Source organism: Canis lupus, chromosome 16, assembly GCF_011100685.1.
Source record: "Canis lupus familiaris isolate Mischka breed German Shepherd chromosome 16, alternate assembly UU_Cfam_GSD_1.0, whole genome shotgun sequence".
In the NCBI taxonomy this organism is placed as follows: domain Eukaryota; kingdom Metazoa; phylum Chordata; class Mammalia; order Carnivora; family Canidae; genus Canis; species Canis lupus.
In genome coordinates this window covers 40295701-40317547 of record NC_049237.1, presented here as the reverse complement: position 1 = coordinate 40317547, position 21847 = coordinate 40295701, and the positions used below count along the sequence as shown (strand labels likewise).

The following is a 21847-nucleotide window of genomic DNA, read 5'->3' as shown; positions in this document are numbered from 1 at the left end:
ACAGTTTCCATAATTTTAGCCAAGAAAATATTACCACAGGTAAAAATGAATTCCTATTTTGATCATTAAAAAAAATAAAAACAAAAACTAACCACAGCAAACCAAACTGATCAGCCAAACAAAACAACCACAGCCATCTATGGAAAAGGACCTGATATGTCTGTCATTACACAGCTGACTTCCTGATGAATTGAGATTATCTGTATGTTGTTTTTGTATAGCTTTTGTTCATTTGAAATGCACAATTGAAAGATGTTTCATTGCTTGGGTTCATTAAATATATGCCAGTTATAAAAGGCTATCACTTTTATATAAACCATGGCCTGCAGAGTCAATGCCAGGAAATGCAACTTCTATCTAGCAGACATATGCAAAATGGGCCAATGAAGTCTGGAAAGAATTCAGCATTTTAACAAGTTCAAGGTCTTTGGGCTATTAGAAAATACTACCAAGTTTCCATATTTGTTGTTGTGTTGAAATGACTGATCCAAAGTAGTTTTGTTTAAAAAAAATAGAATGGAAGAAAGAAAGGCATTTTGTTTCCTAAAACTATAGCAGGCATCTAGTAAGACTGACAAGAAGTTAAAAATGTTCAAATCTTGTAAGTTCACATTAGCACTTAAATTCACCAGAACTTGGAATAGATCTCATTGTTTCTGTCACACTTGAATAAACAATTGACAATCCATTTTCAACTTTAATTAAGTTACAGATCATAATATTTTTCAAAAACAAAACAAAACAAATGCAACACATATCTCTACTTGATATTAAAAAATTACAAATAAAGACAAAATATACCCCAAAAGATAGAAATTACCCTGTTTTGGCAAATATGAATTGATGGATGAAATAAAATGTTGTGCATAAAAATTCCATTTAAATTTAGAATATCTTATATGATGAAAGATACTTCTTTTTTAAAAAAAGAAATATTTTATTTATTTATTCATGAGAGGCACAGAGTGAGAGAGAGAGGCAGAGACATAGGCAGAGGGAGAAGCAGTTTCCATGCAGGGAGCCTGAGTGTAGGACTCCATCCGGGTCTCCAGGATCACAACCTGGGCCCTGGGCCGAAGGTGGCGCTAAACCACTGAGCTACCCGGGCTGCCTGATGAAAGGTACTTCTTAATGATAAAAGCTACTCCATATGCTGTCATTTCTTAATGAAACTCCTGTATGTCTATCATAGTAAAACAACATCATAATGTCTCTGTTCAATAAAATACAATCTAGGGGGATCCCTGGGTGGCGCAGCGGTTTGGCGCCTGCCTTTGGCCCAGGGCGTGATCCTGGAGACCCAGGATCGAATCCCACATCGGGCTCCTGGTGCGTGGAGCCTGCTTCTCCCTCTGCCTGTGTCTCTGCCTCTCTCTTTTTCTCTGTGTGTGACTATCATAAATAAATAAAAATTTAAAAAAAAAAAAATAAAATAAAATAAAATACAATCTAGGATTAATGCTGAAATACTGAAGATTCTTTAGCTCAAAATAATACAAATTTTTGGCAAGAAAAGATATTAGCAACATGAAGGAGTGAATGTGATCTCTGAATTCAAATATCACTCTCTCCCTGGGGGTTTGCACAAGCCATAAAAGTTTGTCTCCTTTCAAATATGAAATAGAAAAGTCACAAAATGCCATCTTTCCAATGGTAATGAAAGAGATGAACATTTGAAAATCTGAACTCTGGCATTCTTTAGCTAGATTTATGGTACAGAGTTAAACAGTTTTTTTTTTTTTTGAAAAGTTAGGATTAAATTAGCTTTCCTATAGGATTTGGGAAAACAAACAACGTTGTGCTTGTAAATCTGTAAGCAAAATGTAGTCTTTATTGTCAACTTTATGGTGAAGTCCATGTCAGATGGAAACCTTTGGTCACGTGATATTTTGTCAGTTCAAGTCTTTCCTCTCCATCCTGTGAAAAAGATTTGCTTTATCCATATGAAATAAAAACTGTTTCCTGGAAGAGAAAAATTACACAGTTGAGCAATTAGATCACTATGCTTAGTAAAATAAAGTCCGGATACTACAGTAGTCATTGCAATGCCCAATCTCCCCCAGTTTTCTATATTAAACAATATTAATTGTTTATTGAAAATATTGATGCATACAGATAAATAACTCACAGAATTCGAATCCAAACTATTAATAACACAAAAGCTGAAAGTTACCAAATGTTTATCATATACCTGGAAATAATATAAGCACTTTACATATATTAGCTCATTGAATTATTTGACACCGACTATTAGTATCTATCATACAATTAGTATAATAGAAGCACTAACAGGATAATTTGCCCAAGATCACAGATTAAAAAGGAAAGAGTGAGAATTGCTAACCCAGGCAATTCCACTCCAGAACCTGGATTCTTACTTGCTACCTAAGAAAACAATAATCATCATGAAAGGAACATTTTTAAGGGACATATTTGAAATAGTTTTGTAAAAATTGTTAGCTTGGATCTCTATAATAGTCAAAATCCTTTCTCAGTTTTACATTTCCAGAATTGCTCAAACAGTGTTCTATACTTACAGGTGCTTAATATATAAATCATAGAATTAAATGCCTGAGTGAGCCTGTCAGTCCAGAACTTGCCCCTCACAATGTAATACATGTGATGAGATTAACTAAAAAATAGACTTTTTAAATCCACTTTATTGATAAAGTAAGAAGTATAAAATAATACAGACTGTGGTTTATATAGAAACATTGTCAAGCATTTTATTAACTCAAATAAGCTAATTTTAAAGAATATAACTAGAAAGACATGATATAATGTGGCTTCATAAAAATTAGGATTTAATCGCATACATAGCTTCATACTTATTCCTCATATAATAATAGCTACAATAGTAGCCATCATCAAACAGTTTAAGTAAAGATGGTGAAGACTGTAAACTAAGATCATATCTTTCATGGATAAGGCACTTTAATTTGAATAGAATTTTCCTATGGGCCACCTGTGTGCTGTGGGATTTACATACCTTATCTTATGCATCCTGAACACCACTGTTGGAGGTAGTTACTACCTATCTTTGAGGAACCTAAGAAGAGAACTTTCCCAAAGTACCCCAGCTAGTAATTGAGGAATGGAACTAGATTCTAGAATCAGGCAGCTTGTTCCTGACTAAACACCAGCCTTTCATTTATATAGCAGGTAACCTTGAACTCAGGGTGGAACTAATTATCTTTTATGTGTTATGTCACTTAATTCTCAAAAATCCATGTGGCTGATAATATTGCCATATCATTTTTTACTAAGAAAACTTACATATCAGGTATAGCTCTTTATGTAGATATATATTTCAAACCATAGACAGAAACTCTTTTTATTGCTAAGTAATGATCAAATGTGAAAAATCTTAATGCATTCAAAATAAATGAATAAAAGACATATATATGTAGATAAAATAATAATATAGATAGATACAGAGGGAGATATGAAAAAAATCTTAACTATCACTGATCAGTACTAAAATGTTATTTAATATTTTCTTTATTGTGCATAATTATGTGCTCTTTTTATCTGCAAAGCTAATGTTTATGCCTTTCATGATTTGAAGCTCCTTACATGTTGCTCTAGATCCTTTCACAGAGTAATTGCCTTTTTTAGAGGACATGTGCCCATTTGGAAATATATATTGGCAGCTCTGTGTATTCCCCAAATACCATTTAATAAATAGGAAGGAAAGAAAGAAGGAAGGAAGGAAGGAAGGAAGGAAGGAAGAAAGGAAGAAGGAAGGAAGGAAGGAAGATCTTTCTTTCTTTCTTTCTTTCTTTCTTTCTTTCTTCTTTCCTTCTTTCCTTCTCTTCCTTTCTTCCTTTCTTCCTTTCTTCCTTTCATTCCTTTTTAGGAAATAATTACTTAAAAGATTGTTTATCAAAGCATTGGGTATATTAGTAAAAACAGAACAAATTAAGCGAAGGAGTTTTGTTAAATAAATCTGGTAGATCCATGCAGATAATACATTGGTATTAAAATTATTTTTGTAATAATAACATGCTAGTGAAAAGAGACAGATTTGGTATACATACAACCAAAATGTTGGCATTTAACTCAGGATAGTGAGATTAATGGTAAATTATTTTTTCTTTGTTACAACCAAAATGTTGGCATTTAACTCAGGATAGTGAGATTAATGGTAAATTATTTTTTCTTTGTTACCTACCTTTTTTCCTTGTTACCTAAAAGTTTTCATTATGAATATATATTTTAGAATGGGTAAAGAGAAATATTTTAAAAATAATATTTTTTAAAGTGAAAAAAATATTTGCTCAATTTCCTGTCCCACCAATAATAAATTAGGCCTGCATAAACTGAAAATGACAATTCTCTGCCAGCTTAAGTGATTGGATGAGGAAGATGAGCCAACAATTTATTCATATGGTGGATAACACTAATACTTATACTTTTACCACATATTGTTTTTGTCACATCATTTATCTTCCTAACAGCTAATGTATTCAACATGCTTGCTTCAGGTACTGTATTAAGCATTATCTCATTTTATTCTAACAAACCTGAGGAGTAGGACACAATGCACTTCATAATCATACTGTCAAAGCCAAATACGGTGGTTCCAAAGATGCATATAAGCAAATTCAGAAAGAATGACTTGATCCTAGAATAAATTCTAATGTAAAGTGGGAAAAGGAGGCTGTCTTCCTTTCTATAATGTGTGTCATGTGGTTCACACATTGTATATTTAAAATAAGTACCCAGTTTAGGACAGCATTCAAAATGTTAGAATGAAATGGAATGAAACAGAATGGAATGGTATATGTATTTAAGGACACAGGCCATGACTCTGTTTATTTTTACTTAAATATACAGCACAGCTCCTGAAGTGGGAAATGAAGAATTGCACAGTTGATCCAATTAAGGCAAATGATATATCTCAAAGTCTCACAGGAAAAGGAAATGACAGTGAAGATGAGATGAGATTTCAAGAAGTTGTTATGGAACAAATGAGCAACATGGAGAAGAGAATCCAATACATTTCAGATACAGAAGCCAATCTCATAGATTCAGAGCATTTCCAGAATTTTAGTCTGGTGACTGATCAAAGATTTAATGATGTTCTTCTCCAGCTGAGTACCTTGGTTTCCTCAGTTCGGGGACATGGAAACATGATAGATGAAATCTCCAAGTCGTTAATAAATCTGAATACCACATTGCTTGATTTGCAGCTCAATATCAAAACACTGAATGACAAAGTCCAAGACAATACATTTAAACAGCAAGAGGTAAGAGTTTTTGTATTAGAAGGGTCATATGCTGGATTGAATCCAATCTAGATCTTGTCTCCTCAGCTAGTTCAAGAAAACAAAATTTGCAAACCCCATTTCAACATCATCCAACTTGCTCTGATTCCTCTGGCAATCTTACCAGAAGGTTTTACGTGAATTTACCTACTGTCTTCTCCAGATTCCCAACAAAATGGGGAATTTTTTCCATTGGATATAGACTCTCTTGAAGTATTTTAATTATATAAATCCTTTTATAGTACCTCTTAAGACGCATCTAAGCCAATTATAATTTTTAGATTATCTTAGTAGGTACTCTGTATTTGTAAATTTTACAACAGGCCCAAATTTCTTTATCATCAAAGAAATGGAAACCTTATTTACAGTAATAACATCAAAATCAACATTTTAAAATAGTTTATTTCATCATTCCCAAGAAGTATACATAAGTTTTAATGTGTAAAGATAACTTTAAAGAATTAAACTTTGAATAATATATACATTTTATTTTTATCATAGACTCAAATACACAAGAAAGCAAGCAATGTTTAAACCAACTTGCCAGCAAGTTTCATTGTAGGGCCAGATGTAAACATTTTAGACTTTGGGGACTACAAGGTTTCCCTTGGGACTACTCACCTCTGCCATTGTAGTATAAAAGCAGCCATGGACAATATGTAGACACACAAGGAAAGCTGTGATCTAGTTATTTACAAAAACAGACTTTAGCCCATGGACCATAATTTTCTCACCTCTGCTATAGACTATTCTGTGGCCAACTGGCTGGATTACCTTGTACTGATGAGAAAGAAATTAAGAAGCAAGTCCCTTATTTTGAAATTGTATTGTTGTTGTTGTTAAATAATTATAACTATTCCATACCATAAAAAATAAGCACAACTAAAATTTAACTACTCTTGTGAAACAACAACCTTTGTATTATCAAATATCTGAGACCTAAGATCATAATTAACATGAAGTCTATAAAATGTCCACTATTAGCTAAGCAACATTGGCATCTTGGTAGTAGAATTTAATTCGAATAGACTCATTTTTGATTAATGAAATTGCTTTCTATATGGAGACAGTATTAACGGTAGTGATTTTTAAAAAAGAATGTCACTTACTAATAAACCTCTAAAATTATAACATGAGGTAAAAACCAACTAAACTATTGACTAGACAAAACAGGATAAGAAGGGTAAGAAGGAATAGTGTACATCCTTTATTTGTAAGGTACAATCACTCAGAACTTTTGAATTTCACATGATCCTGGTCTTAAGATGTCAGAAAACAATGGCATGGCTATATGAATGTGGGGATTTTGTTGTAAATGTCATCCCAACACCAGCCTTGATATTCTGTGTTTATTCCAGGTCACCTATTCCAAAATCTGACTGTTTCCCACACTGTTAACAAGTATCTAAGTATATCAATTACTATTGGAATACCAAAGACTTAAGCTATGGAAGGGTAGAGAGATTCACAAAGTAGTAAGTGTCAACAGGGCAGAAGAATATGGGAGACAGATAAATAAAATTTCAGTTATAAAAGTAATAACTGATTAAGTAGGAAGGAAAGAAGGGAGAAGAAATATCATTTTATGTAAAAACAGAAGAGCAGTGAGACAGGGTGAGGAGAGAGAGAGAGAAGATGGGCCAGATGGGAAGACAGGATGTATTTGGTATTGCTAATGCTCTAGAGTCAGTAGAAACTATAGGATATCTATGAACTCACATCAAGAGTTGAAACTAAATTGGAAACTATTTGGAAGAATAGTTCACTAGAAATCCTGAACATGTTTGAAGTGATAATTATTGGAAATAATCAAAATCTGATAATCAGTGAACTGTTTGAATTTGGATAGATTGCACTCATGTTTTGGAGGGGGTCCCAGCATTAGAAATGAAAGTACAAGGGAATGGAGGGACTTCCAAAGCTATTTTTTTTAGGCAGTAATCACTTGTAGAGATTTAGAAACCAGGTCAGTACTAGTGTATGTACATGGATGTGTGTGTGTGTGTGTGTGTGTGCATACACACGTGCTCATTGAAAACAATATTCAGACTCTCATCCCCATTGCTTAAACAATTTTATTCATCTTTGAGTCTCTAGCCCAATGCAAGAATAAGTAAATTAAGTGAATGCCTGAATCAGCAAATGTTGTCTGAGGGAAAGGCTTATAAGTGATACCAGCATGATGCCTATCAAGGACAGACCAAACATCAGTTTGAGGGAAAAAAAGTACACTAGCACAAAAGAAAAGAGAGAGGTGAGAATTCATCATGTCCATTGTTCATAGAAAGGACTGTAAGACTGCAAGATTAAATGCCAGTTTCCAGCGGGGCTCCTGATGGTAGAGTATGTACAGAGTGTATGGATGCCAAATAGACTTTAAAAAAAGTTAAGTGAACTTTCCCTCTTCCCAATAAAAATCACTTCAAGTGAAATCTGGGTAATATGAGCCCCATATGCAGTTTTCAAAAAAGGGAATAAAAAGGCAGCTTCAGCTTTGTGTATGAAAAACATGGGCAAGTCCTGGTTTTTTGGTAGCGAAATCAACTACTAGTCCCCTGCCCTCTGTTATGTGGATATCTGGAACTACCTAATATACCGGAAGCAATCTGTAGCCACTCAAATGAAGTTGAGCATAATTTTTATGTTGCTGTGCTTTACAAACATCCATGCTCACATCCATGCTTTATACATGTTTTTCCAAATTGTACTTATTTTAAATGTTATATGAGTTTCAGGTGTACAATATAGTGATTTGACAGTTCTACACATTGACTCAGTACTCACCACAATAAATGTAGTCACCATCTGTCTCCATACATTATCACAATGTTACTGACTATATTTCCTGTACTATACCTTTCATCATCATGACTTATATCATATTGTATGGAAAATGCCAAATAGCCAAGGAAGGAGGAGACAGAGTAGAGATAACAGAATAGGGTTTTGGATGGGGGAAGGCACAGTTAGAACAGTAAAAACTGATAAGGTTCTCTGCTTGAGTGGAGTGCCACTGAAGAGGAAAATCTAGATATCTGTTTATTTCTTTTCAAAGACTCTACATCCTGACTTGCCTTGCCCCCCTTCACCTCAACTTGTCCAGTCCAGCCAAGGCAAGTGTAATATTCTCTTTGTACCTGGATTAGGGAGCAAAATGCCCTGGCTTATTTCTATGGAAATGAGAAGATACCAGCAGTTAAGCAGAAATGTCCTTGTAAAAGTTGATAGCATACCGTGAAGACAGAATATGCAATAAAGGTAGAACAGAGCAGGGCACCTGGGAGGCTCATGGTTGAGCATCTGCCTTTGGCTCGGGTCATAATATTGGGCTTCTGGGATCGAGTCCTGTATCAGGCTCCCCTGCAGGGAGCCTCCTTCTCCCTCTGCCCATGTCTCTGCCTCTCTTTGTGTCACTCATGAACAAATAAATAAAATCTTTAATAATAATAAAAAAAAAGAGTAGAACAGAGGGACAGAATACGTAACCAGAATGGAAGAGGTTTCCTACATCAGAAACAGACCAACACCCAAAGGAAAACCAAGCCAAAGTCTTGAAAGGAAAAGTAATAAAAACAAACATTGTCAAAAACTTTATGACTGTATACGTAGCCTCATCATAATTTGAAAAGCAAAGTAAGTAGAATGACTTTATATATTTACTCTTAACTCTGCAAACTTAAATATGTTGAAGGTTCTCAGCATTTGAGCACAAAAATAGGCACTGATATATAGTTAGTAAGATTTAAAAAATAGTGCTATATATTTGGGGGCACTGCAGCAGTACTGAACAAAAAGTTGAATATTTAGTTCCTCTGATTGGATCTGCTTCCATGAAGCTGTCCTCTAGAAGCACTTGTACAGATATGTAAATATATATGCAATGTTGTAGCATTGCTTTAAAGATGTAAAAAAAAAAAGTATGCAGCTAAAACTGAAATCTCTAGGAATCTTAAATTATGAAAAATACATAAATATAATTCCACTAAGTTACTGAAAATAAGGCAGTCTCTAAATATTTTCATAGGTAAATATCCTTAATATATTATTGAGTGGAAAATGAAAGCATTATGATCTCTCCTGTTCACAATCTATGTATGCTTGTATGTATATAAATACACACAAAATATATATGTATTTGAAAACATAAAGTAATAATGAAATTTCACAGAGATAGTAAAAACTGAAAGTAAGAGGGGCAGCTGGATCTCCTTTCGGCTCAGGTTGTGATCCCAGGATGCTGAGATTGGCCTGCTTCAGGCTCCCTGCTCAGTGGGGGGTGTGCTTCTCCCTTTCCCTCTGCCCCCCCGCCATGCTCCTGCTCTCTCTCACTCTCGTTCTCTCTCTCTCTCTCTCAAATAAATAATTTTTTTTAAAAAATTAAAAGTAAGACATTAAATTCTAATTGAGAGTTTCCTGAATGTGAAAACTATCCTGAAATATTTATCATTACCACTGAGAATAATGACATTAAACTTTATTATTCCTATAAAACAGTTTAATATATAAATTCTATCAAATTCACATATTGGAATATGTAGCTAATCTAATTACACCACAAAAAAATTTCAATTTTGATAAATTAAAAATCCTACAAGTTTTTAATTTCCTTTTTAGCATTTTGACATCTATATATTTAGGAATTGAAGAATATCCTAGGTATATTTAACTAATTTTGAAGGAACAGGGAGTGTAACAATTCAGCCATTCAGTTAAAAGAGGAAATACTTCAAAACCAAAAACTTACTGTTTCAAGACTGTTCTTTAACTTCCATATTTTTATTCTGTAATATTCTGTAATTTTGCTTTTGAAAAACCTGGCTTCAAGGGTTTCTTAAACTTACATATTTTATAATTATGTGTGTAATAAAAATTGTGGGTGCTTGCTTATGTTTCACAGGACATGAGTAGATTAGAAGAGCGTCTGTACAATGCATCAGCAGAAATTATGTCTATGAAAGAAAAACAAGTGAATTTGGAACAGGAAATAAAAGGAGAAGTGAAACTACTGAATAACATCACTAATGATCTCAGACTGAAAGATTGGGAACACTCTCAGACATTGAAAAATATCACTTTAATTCAAGGTAAAATATTTTCTCATTCCTCCAGAAAACAATATATTAAAATATACTGTTATGTGCAGAGTTGGCGTTTGAAATCTTGTGGTGTAAAATAGTTCTTGAGCATACAAATGTCCAGAGAGAGGAATTTTGAATCTTATCAAGATATGGCAAGATAACAGTATCATGGTATTCTTTAATGGAAAGTTATTTTAAAAAATATCTTTAAGGTCTTATGAGTCATTGTTTAAAATACTCAATATTAATGAACATGAATAGAAGTTTTCTGTATGACACCAAATTCTTTACCTATCCACAAATCAGACTTGTTAATTCTTTTTTTCAAAACTTCCAGATTCTTTTTTATTTCTTACCTGACTGTATTATTAGTTAGTAAGGTCTTTGAACTCCATAGTATAACAAAATGATAATAAATTTGCCAAGTTTCTTCTTTAGTCCGTGTTGATAAACCATGGTAATTTAATATACACATCATATATATTTTTACTCTAGCTTTTATTTCCATTTTATTATTTTTTTCTTTTTAAAGATTTTATTTATTTATTCATGAGAGACACAGAGAGGGAGGCAGGCAGAGGCATAGGCAGAGGGAGAAGCAGGCTCCATGCAGGGAGCCTGATGTGGACTCCATCCTGGAACTGTGGGATCACGCCCTGAGCCGAAGGCAGATTCTCACCACTGAGCCACTCAGGCATCCCTTTTATTTCCATTTTAAATATTTTCTCATATTTTACATTGTATTAGGCTTGTCTTATATAAAGAACACATTTATTGATTGATTTAAAAAAATTTTTTTTAAGATTTTAATTCTAAGTAATCTCTATACCCAACATGGGGCTCAAACTCACAACCCTGAGATCAAGAGTTGCAGATCAAGAGCCAGCCAGGCACCCCAAGAACACTTTTTTTAAAATGTGCAATCTAGCCATTTCTTTTCACCCTACTTATTTCTACCATCTTATTTTGTGCTGTTTTTGCCCAGTTTTATGTTCCGTTTGCTTTCCTTTCTTGTCCACTTTTGGATTGATTAAGATTTTTCTCATTGAATTTTTCCTTCTGCCAAAGGCACCAAAAAGATTTTGGAGACTTTCTAATCTATTTCTATTTTGTTGATGATTGTCCTTGAACTTTGTTGATGATTGTCCTTGAACTTTATCTAACAAAGTCTAACGTTGATCAATATCTTTACCTCGATCCCAAATATACAGAGAACGTAAAAATTTGTGTAATGACTCCTTTCCCTGATCTTCTGTTTTTGAGTATACTTTATTCTGTTTTATGTAGTTTTAAAAAAAAAACAAGAGTCAGTATTATTTTTCTTACATTATATAGACCACGTTAAAATTTGCACATAGATCCAATTTTCCTTTTTTCTAAATGCACCTCAGACATCACTTCTGGGATCATTTTCCTTCTTCCTAAAGTATATCTCTTGGAGGTTCATTTAGTGAAAGTCCAAAAAGTAAGACCTTTTGATTTCATTTTCTCTACTTTTGTCCTTGCTCTTTAAAATTGTTCTACTACATATGTATTTCTTAGGTTGACAGCTATTCTGGTTATTTCTATCAGTATTTTGAAGATATTTCCCTGGCTTTTGGCTTTCCTTGCTGTTTTAAAAATGACTGCCAATCTGCTTGTCATTCTTCTTATCTTCATTACCTGCAATTTCACAAATTGTGTTTTTATATTGATAATTTATTCATTTTGCTTTGTTTTTACTTCTTATATTTGTAGATCTAAATCCTTCATAAATTCAGGAAAGTTGTCAGCTTCAGTCTCTCTGAATTCTGTTTCTTTACAACTGTCTCCATCCTTTCTTCTGTAATTCAAATTAAATTAATCTTAGATCCTCTTATTCTAGCTTCCATGTCTGTTAAACTCTGATTTATAATTTTAATATTTTTATTGGATTAATAATAAATAGAAGTCCATGAGATTTTTTAAATTATATAACACTAGGGGAACAATATTTTAAGTCTGCTATCCAAGTATTAACAAGAAAAAAAATTTAAAGCAAGTCCCAAAAATTATATATAGTGCAATTTTTGTTACTAATTATCACAGTTTAGCAAAAGCAAGTAATGTGTTTTTATAGCTGCAGACATATGTAATTAGAATGGTGGCTTTTGGGATCCCTGGGTGGCGCAGCGGTTTGGCGCCTGCCTTTGGCCTAGGGCGCGATCCTGGAGACCCGGGATCGAATCCCACATCGGGCTCCCGGTGCATGGAGCCTGCTTCTCCCTCTGCCTATGTCTCTGCCTCTCTCTCTCTCTCTCTCTGTGACTATCATAAATAAATAAAAATTAAAAAAAAAAAAGAATGGTGGCTTTTAAAGTGCAGAAAATTGGGTGAGAAATATAAAATTCAGGTTAATGTTTAACCCTAAAAAGGAAGAAGATGAATGGGATTGGGGAGCATCTAAATAGAGATCTATTTCATGGTTTGTGACATTGCAGAGGTATTCTCTTCATTATTGTTCTTTACATCTTACTTACATGGAATATGTTGCATGTATTTTTAAATTATTACATTAAGACAGATGATAAAAAAAATAAATAAAACAGATGATAAAGAAAAAATTGAATTAATCAGCATTCCCTCTAACAATTAGACAACTCCATTTTGGATTTCAAATAAATATCCACAATTTTATACATCCAAAACCAAACTCTTAATTCTTGAGCGTCCTACCCCATTCACTCCCCCAATCTGTTGCTTACTCAGCCTTGTATATCAGCCAAATCATTATCCAACTAGTTACCCACTAGATCTCGGAAACTACCTTTAATGTCTTTCCATCACTTCCTACATCCTATCCATCTATGAGTCCTGTTAATTCTTCTTGCACACAATATGTCAAATAAAACCACTTCTCACTATTTCCTCTGCTACTACTCTGATTCAAGCAACTATACTTGTCTGATGCATTACATCTACTTCTCATTTGTTCTCCTTGATTCGACTTTTAACTCATTCTACGTTATAAAGAGCAAAAGAGTGGTATTTTAAGAAGTTTGTAAATGTTTTAGCTCTCATGCTTAAGCCTATCCAGTATTTTTGCCATTGACTTGGAATAAATCTAAATTCCTACCTAGTCTGGATCCCATCTACTAGCCTGCTCTCATTTTCCTATTTCCCCTCTGGCATTCCCTCTGTCTAGCTTGGAAATCTGGAAAAATGAAAGTGAAACTTAAAAGTATAAATGACTAGGGAGGAAGTGTTAGTTTCATGTCTTACTGTCTATAATGTGCACTGCACTCTCATCCTCTCTCTTGAAATGTTCTCTTAGAAGTCCACTCCTTCTTGGATGCACTCAAAAACACCTTTTGAGAGGTCATTTTTTACTCCACCATCCCTCTATGTCATCTTTTGCTTTAACTTCCTCACAATACTTAGCACTTCATGAAATTGTTCCATATCTACATTGGCTCATTTGTTTAGCATACATCTTCTCTAATAGCATGTGAGTTCCCTGAGGTGGGGTTTCTTCTCTCTCATCTCTCTCTCTCTGCCCAGCACCTGTTAGAGTGCCTGCTATATAGTGGGTGAGCAAATATATATATGTTGAATAAATAAGTGAAACTAGCACTTTCTTTTTATTGAGTCATGCTTTGTAATGACAGGGTCATTTTTCCAGATTTCCAACATAACAATTTTAATTGTTTTTATTCTTTCTTCCAAGGCTACTGTTAGTTCTTAGGTTCTATATTCCCTATCCCCTTATTGCTTCTTTATATTCTTGTGTAAACATTTCTTACCACTGCTCTACCAGACTATTATTGAAAACGTCTCCCAATCATTTCCTTCCTTGTTTTTTTTTCTTTCAGACTGTAATCCTATCTGCACTCTTGTGAAAATCCAGTCCTCCTACAGAGAAACCCTAGATTATAAGCCTATCACTTCCTCATTCTACATTTCTCTGTGTGGCACTCGGAATCTTCTATAATGTATCTTTTAACCACTTTTAAATACCTAATTCCCTCCATTTTCTCTTTTTGATGCCAAATACTTCAAGTGATTTAACTGTGATTCTAACATATCCAGTACTTTTGACATCCTACCTCATGCCTTTGCCTTCAGTTGAAATACCTTCTCTTCTACTTCTATCTAAAAATGCCGTATCTCTCATTTAATGTCCAACTAACGTGAATACTTCTCTAGTTCCATCAGAGTGATACTCTTTCTGACATTTATGTCTTGCTTAATATTGTACACTAGGTATTCTTTAGTAAGAGAAATCTTCACATGATAGTCATATCTAGAAGTATCTCACATTGTCTTCTAGTGCAGTGTTACCTCTTCTTGAAAACAATACATCCCTTAACATTAGGGGTTATTTTTTATATTCTCTACTACATCTAGGCATAAAACAAATTTTTAATAAATACTTGTGAAACTATAACCCAAGAAAAACAAATCGTACAAATTAATGAGTGCCTTATCATTTTTTGGTTGTAGGATTAGCCATCTTTGTGTCCCCTGTTTTGATATTAACAATTGCTAAGTAGTCATGAAGATAAAGGAGACAACAATTCATTCCAGGAATAATGGAAAAACAGATGCCAGAAATGAAGTCAGTTAAGTTTGGAATAGGATAGCCTAGAATGTCAGGAAAGAAGTGGTCTAGTTCTGGTTTTAACCAACTAGCGTTAAGACCTTGGACAATTTACACCCTCTGATCCCTCTATATATATGTCTGACTAAGAAATCTTTAAGTCTTTTTCCAGATTTAAAGGTATCTAAGACAACAAGCATGAAAACTAAAAAAAAAAAAAAAAGAGAGAGAGAGAGGCAGGTTTAAGCAGCAATAGCCTAGAAGATTTGGTAGATTTTTATGATGACAAGGAAAGATTAAGAATGAAGTAGAAAATGTATGATCATCATGAATAGGACACAGAGAAGCATAGCTCTGGAAATTTAGGCAGATATTATTAGTTCTTTGGTATCATCTAGGATTTTAAATGATAGGATATGCCTAGGTTTGCTTTTCTAGTGAACTGCGTAATTTTTATCTCTGATATTTATGGTTACTGAGTATTCTAAATCAGTTCTTTTTTGTGGCTATGTAGAAATCTCAGTTTCCTACTAAGCTTTCTTTAAAAAAATCATAGAGAGGGATCTAAGTAGTGGATTTTGTATGTGTGTTTTATAGAGGGAATTGTCCATGGCAAATTATTGCTGCAGCATTTACGAATTATCCCTGTAACTTTGCACTTAGAAGGTATTAAATTTGAAGAAAAATAGTGTGAATTCTTAAGGCTTGATAGTAATTCAGAACAAAGAAGGTGACTGCAAAGACACCAAGTCTCCTGACTTTCAGTTTTTCATTTTTTCTTCTATAACATAGCAGAATAGATAGCTATATTTCTATATATAGTTGATGGAGGTACTATTTTTTTAAAAGCTGGAACTGCAGGAAATACGAGGGTGAAATTGACACAATACATTCAAGCCAGATAAAAATCTCTAGCCTGGTCCAAGTACAGGATGATTAGGATGTGACCTACAACAGGCATGGAGAGGAGACCACTTTTAGAAGGTAGCATGATAGCATCATGTTGACCATGTTCTCAAAAGTTCTACACACAAAACTAAAAGAAAACTGGTTTATGATCTGTGTACTTCTATCCCCCCAAAATATGTAAAAGACACTAAAAATATTTATTGAGATACTTGCCAGATTTTGTTTTAGGCAGTAGAAGAGATACAACAATATATATAAAAATGAAACATAATAAGTGAGATTAATATTGCATGAAGAATAAAATAACAATAAAAATGTAACAGCGAACACACCTAGTTAGAGTTCTGTAAGGCATACCTGGTTTTCTTACTCTGGGATTTAGAAACCTGGTATCAGCATTTTATATGAAAATACAGAGAGGTATCTTACTCAGAATTATATAAAATAATGCATGTATTTGTTATGATTGAAATTACTTCTCCAACATTAGAGCTATAGGCAGTTATTCTACAGAGTTACCTGCAAAATAATTGAAAGGGAAGTGTTTATGAAAGAGTTCCACTTCTCACTGGCTGAATAAATGGTGAAAACTCCTAACCACAGAGGCTAAGAACAGTGATCTAGTCTGTGAGTCTCGTTTCTTGTCTCACACATTCTGCTTTTTCCTGGAATATCTGTGTCTTGCTTTAGAGCTCTAATTACTGTATCAAAATCTTTCCTTGTGCACTTCTTTTTCTTTTTTCCCCAAGACACCACCCTTGAGAACTGTGGCTTTGCTTCCTTTCAATTTGCTCAGCAAAATACAGGCTGCAAATTGAGTCTTTCTTACTTGCCCTTAATTTTGTTAATGTGTAGAGATGAATGAACTGCAGCAGGGTTCATGGTGGTGGCAGTGCAACCCCCTGCTGTGGGGAAGATCTGCATTTTTTGTGGAATGGGAGATTCATACAGATTCTCACTGATGTAGAAGAATGGTGTTTCTTATGCAACACCTAAATATATGTCTCTGGTATTAAGCAATAGCTTACAGGAATTTGCATGATTATGTAAAAAAAAAAAAATAAAAAGCCAAACAAAACAAAACAAAACAAAAAGTGCAGGTACACACACGAGAAATGAATGTTAATGGTTAGTCTCTTAAGATGATCAAATTCTGAGTTATATTTTTTCTAGGTTTTTGTATTTCCTGTAATAAGTAGAGTTGCTTTTGTAATGAAAATACAATAAAATATTACTGCCCCATGTTGCATTTGAAGTGAAAGGGGCAATGTGCCATTGAGAAGAACAGTGATGTCTTAAAAATCAAGTAACCAGGGAAGGAAGGTTCTAAAATCTAAATTGGACCTTGAAAAATGGAACAGATCAGAAAAAATGGAGAGAAGCAGGGATGGGACTTGAAAGGAAATAACATGAACAGAATATAGTTTTTCATGAAATAATCTTTATCTACTCATGTTGCCCTCTCTTCACATTCTTCAGGTATTTTATTTCCCCACCTGATTAAAATTTGCAAGCAAGTGCTCTGCAACTAGTGGTACTAAATATACTTGTGTATCATCCTTGGGCCATGTATTCAGTCGAACCATGGCGATTGAAAATAACCGTTTTAGAGCACCTGGGTGGCTCAGTGGTTGAGTATCTGCCTTCGGCTCAGGTCATGATCCAGAGGTCCTGGGATCGAGTCCTGCATCAGGCTCCCTGCAGGGAGCCTGCTTCTCCCTCTGCCTGTATTTCTGCCTCTCTCTGTATCTCTCATGAATAAATAAAATCTTTAAAAAAGGAAAATACTTGTTTTAAAACATTGCTATTTATTATTCTGTGGTATATCCAACCTTGTGTTTTCCTCTTGGCATTGAAAAGAAAATTGCTAAGTGTTCTGCTTTAAGTGAAGGTATTAATACTTGTCCTGTGCAGTCTGTGTAGAAAGGGAATACTAGCAGGGTTACCTTTGAGTTCCAAAGTGCCGTCTTTTCTAAAGAAGTGATCACTGGATATCCATTTTGCTGGGCACAGAAAATTCAAATGACTAAATCGGTATTGATTAAATTCAGTACTCAGGGAACACTTGGGAAATTGTGAGGCCAGGTAGTCAGAATTTTCCCAACAACCTCTCCAACTGATTTTATAATATCTATATCTATTTAGGGATACTACTTAATACAACAAATTACTACAACTCTAGTTGAACAGTGCAGAGGTTGGGGCGCTGACTCCATGTGCCCTTGAAAAGGGGTATTTAACTTCTGATTCCTCCAGCACCTTACGACTAATAGCCTACTGTTGACCAGAAGCCTTAACAGAAAGTCAATTCACACATATTTTGTATGCTATATGTCTGATATGCCATATTCTTAAACAAAGCCAGCAAAAAAGAAATGTCATTAAGAAAATCATAAGCAAGAGAAAATGCATTTGCAGTACTGTATTTGTCGAAAAAAATCTGTGTATCAGAGGACCCACCATCCAAACCCATGTTGTTCAAGAGTCAACTATATTTTACTTGAAAAGCATTCTTTTACTCATTTCCACCTCCCTACCTTTCCCCAAGTCTCTCCCTCTTACTTAGAATTCTCTTTCATCTCATTCTATCCATTCTTCAAATTATCTTTCAAATCCTACTGTCTCAGAGGCTTTTTAACCATCCTGCTGATCTGGATCTCTGAGAAGTGTCTGAAGTTGTCATTTTTAACAGTATGGTTTTTGTGGTCTACTGTATGTGGATCACATATGATTTATACATACATGATTGCACATTTTCCACACAGCATCTAAGTAAATATTGTGAAATCTCCACTTAGTATGCACATAACACTAAGGTGAGCTTATGCCATCATTGACTCAGTGTCGTTTCTCTGCTCCTGGGTTCTAAGAACCTAAAAAAGTGCTAGGCACACATAAATATGTAATACATAATTAGTTTGTCGATTCTAAGGCTATCTCACCCTTATCGGTTTAGGGCACTGCACTCCTTTATAGAAGGGCATGCCTCCATTCAGGAAGGTAATTCTTAACTCATTCTATGTTATTGCACAATAAATAGAAGACTGAATTTATTTAAAGAACTGTCTTGAAACATGGCATATTTATTTTACCTATGCTTTAAAACTGTAATCGGTAATTGTCATTTATTTTTTAAAGGTCCTCCCGGACCCCCAGGTGAAAAAGGAGATAGAGGACCCACTGGAGAAAGTGGTCCACGAGGCGTGCCAGGTGCAATAGGTATGGCAATAGTAACGACTTAATCATATCCTTGAGGGCCAGATAATATTCATCCATGTATGTGTGTAGGGGGAAATTGCTATTCGATTCATCTCCTGTGGAGTGTATGTGTGTGTCTGTATTGTGTGTGTTAAAGGGGATATTAAGTGTTTTCCAGCAGCCTCATCACTATAAGGTACCAAATGTAACTGACTTTTGCTTTTCGAAGAAAGTTAAATGCTTTAGCCAAAACCACAGGGGTTTTTTCATATGTCTGAGGAGTGCTAATTCTATCTATGTTATCAATCGCACACAGTATATGGCAGACCTAGCTTTAGGTCACATGAGAATGAGAATGTGAAAATCATCTTCACAATGACTATATTTGCCTATCATACACACACGCACACACACACACACACACACGTCAAAGGAAATTGGATTAAATTCCTTATATACTCCTTAACTGGAATATATCTGCTTAAAACCAAGAAATTTAAATCTAAATATTGACTAGAATACAGATGACTTTTACCTTTACTGTCAGCTACTCTCTGTATCTTACTTAGAGCAAAATTGTTTTAAATTATTTTCCTCAGTTGATGTTGTAATCTTGAAAGCAATATTTTGAGAGAAGATAATAGAAGACAGAAAAGGAGAAAGAGCGTGAACTTTCCTTGCTCTCACAAAAATAGAGGAGACAGTAGCAACAGCATGATTGTCATGTTATTCTTGGCTACAAATCAAATACCCACATACCCTTTGAAAGTGTGGAGTATACTGCATGGCTTAATTATAACTAGAATGGTTTGTACTGCCAAAAACATGTCTAAATACCATGTACTTCATCCTATTATTCTGTCTTTTGGTTATATAAAATGTTCTTCCTTCTAATCAATATATTGACTAGCCCAGGTTCCATCAGAAAAATAGTGTTTAAAAATGAAAGGTGAATTTGACACGTCTCTGACCTTGACAACATTATGCTTAAAAAGCCAATGCATAGTTCATATTAAAATTTTTTAAAATATTTTATTTATTTATTCATGAAAGACACAGAAATTGAGAGAGAGGCAGAGACACAGGCAGAGGGAGAAGCAGGCTCCATGCAGGGAGCCTGACGTGGGACTCGATCCCGGGGCCTCCTGAATCACGCCCTGGGCTGCAGGTGGCGCCAAACCACTGCCCACTGGGGCTGCCCATATTAAAATGTTTTTAAGTTTACTTGACATATATCTATATATCTATTTATATTATATATATAAGATATATATAACTTTACATATCATATTTTATAAAATTACATATAATTTTATAACTTGTGTGTGTGTATTAGTATATCAGGTGGGTTGTTGCTATGCCTTTGAAAATACTGCTGAATAAGATTCTTTATTCAGAAAAGTCTTTCTACTTGTCTAGCACTCAGGAGATCTTCACAATGGAGCATTCATGTCATAGCAGGGGAAGTAACCAGTGTTCTATCAGCTGTCAGAGGTCTTTCAGCGCCTCCATTACAAACCACAATTGTCAAAGCTTTCTAACTCAACCGTGTAAGTTCAGTCCAGGCTACAACTTGCTGTACAAACCTTCATCTTGGGAGCATCTTTTGCAGCTGTTTCTGAATTACGGATGTGTGAAATAGAAAGAGGGATTTAAAAATTTCAGCTTTTGTTAACACCCTAAACAGATACCGTTGCAAAGCTGCTTTGATTCTTTGAGTGAGAGTTTAGTCTGTTGCTGTTGGTGATACTCATTTACAGAAATAGGCATTATGCAGTTTCTCATATAAGAGAGTGAGATTTCATTGTTGGGGAATAAATTGACTCCTTTAGATTATTAAGTTTCCATTAGGTTTGGGGCACTGCAACAGAAGTATTCAGGTTACCAGGCATCTCTCCTCATAGATTCTTCCCTATTTAATAACTGCATTCTGTTTTCTTTTCTGCCAGATTGCCTAAATAAGTACTGGAATCAGGAAATAAAGAGTATTTGATGGGCAGTCATGATATTTCTACTTCCTGATTACAGTGAGTTCATTCAAACCCCACCTGTACATCCAGTTAAGCTCATTAAACGCAGCTTGACCAACTCAAAGTCCCCTAGATTGACAACCATGATATAAACATGAGAAGCTTAAAAGATTACTCTAGTGGTCCTCCTAAATGATGAACACATTAAATATACTACAATAGTTACTCAGGTACTGAGCTAGACATTACGTTAAAACTTGCTTTATCTCAAAATAACAACAGAAATTTATTTCAGAGTGGCAGTTCCTTGGAAGCAGGCTAGGGAGAATGACCTACTGACTTTTCCTCACCAACACATTTATTAAGCACCTTTCTTGTGCCTGCTGCTCTACAAGGTCTTGTGGATCCCAAACCCAGTCAGAAGTAGAGAATTTCTGCCTTCTCAACACTCTCAGTATGATAAGTAATTCTGTAGGTGATGAATGTTATGGTCGAGGATTCCTGATCTCATCTGTGATCCTTTGGGGGCCACTTTCTGGGTTATTTCCTCAGGAGAGCATGCTTTAAAGAAAAGATGTTTTATTTGATCCTAAGGTTTCCTTTTTGTAGACCATCTGTCTGCTGGGCTGTTTCTATCTACTGGGATCAATAACAGGGTAGCCTGACCTGGAGGCATGGGAAGATGCCTCAAAAGGGAACCATTTACAGTTTTAATCATCATCCAGTGCCATTTACTTTTCTTACATGGCTTGAATTTTCCACCATAGGATTCATGCTTCTGAAGAAGAAAATAAAGTCCATCCTAACTGTGGTTACTGAAGGACAAGAACTATATTTCATTAATCTATATCTACTCTTGTCTTT

General features: G+C 34.6%; 1 protein-coding gene across 2 annotated transcripts in view; it reads left to right on the top strand.

The window, feature by feature from the left end:
- Positions 1-21847, top strand: part of MSR1 (macrophage scavenger receptor 1) — a 78543-nt gene that overhangs the window by 14342 nt on the left and 42354 nt on the right. For both annotated transcript variants that reach the window (XM_038560236.1, XM_038560237.1), the window contains exons 4-6: positions 4840-5252; positions 10168-10354; positions 18954-19034. In XM_038560236.1, the coding sequence (XP_038416164.1) occupies positions 4840-5252; positions 10168-10354; positions 18954-19034 (681 nt within the window). The remainder of the gene's footprint in view (positions 1-4839; positions 5253-10167; positions 10355-18953; positions 19035-21847) is intronic.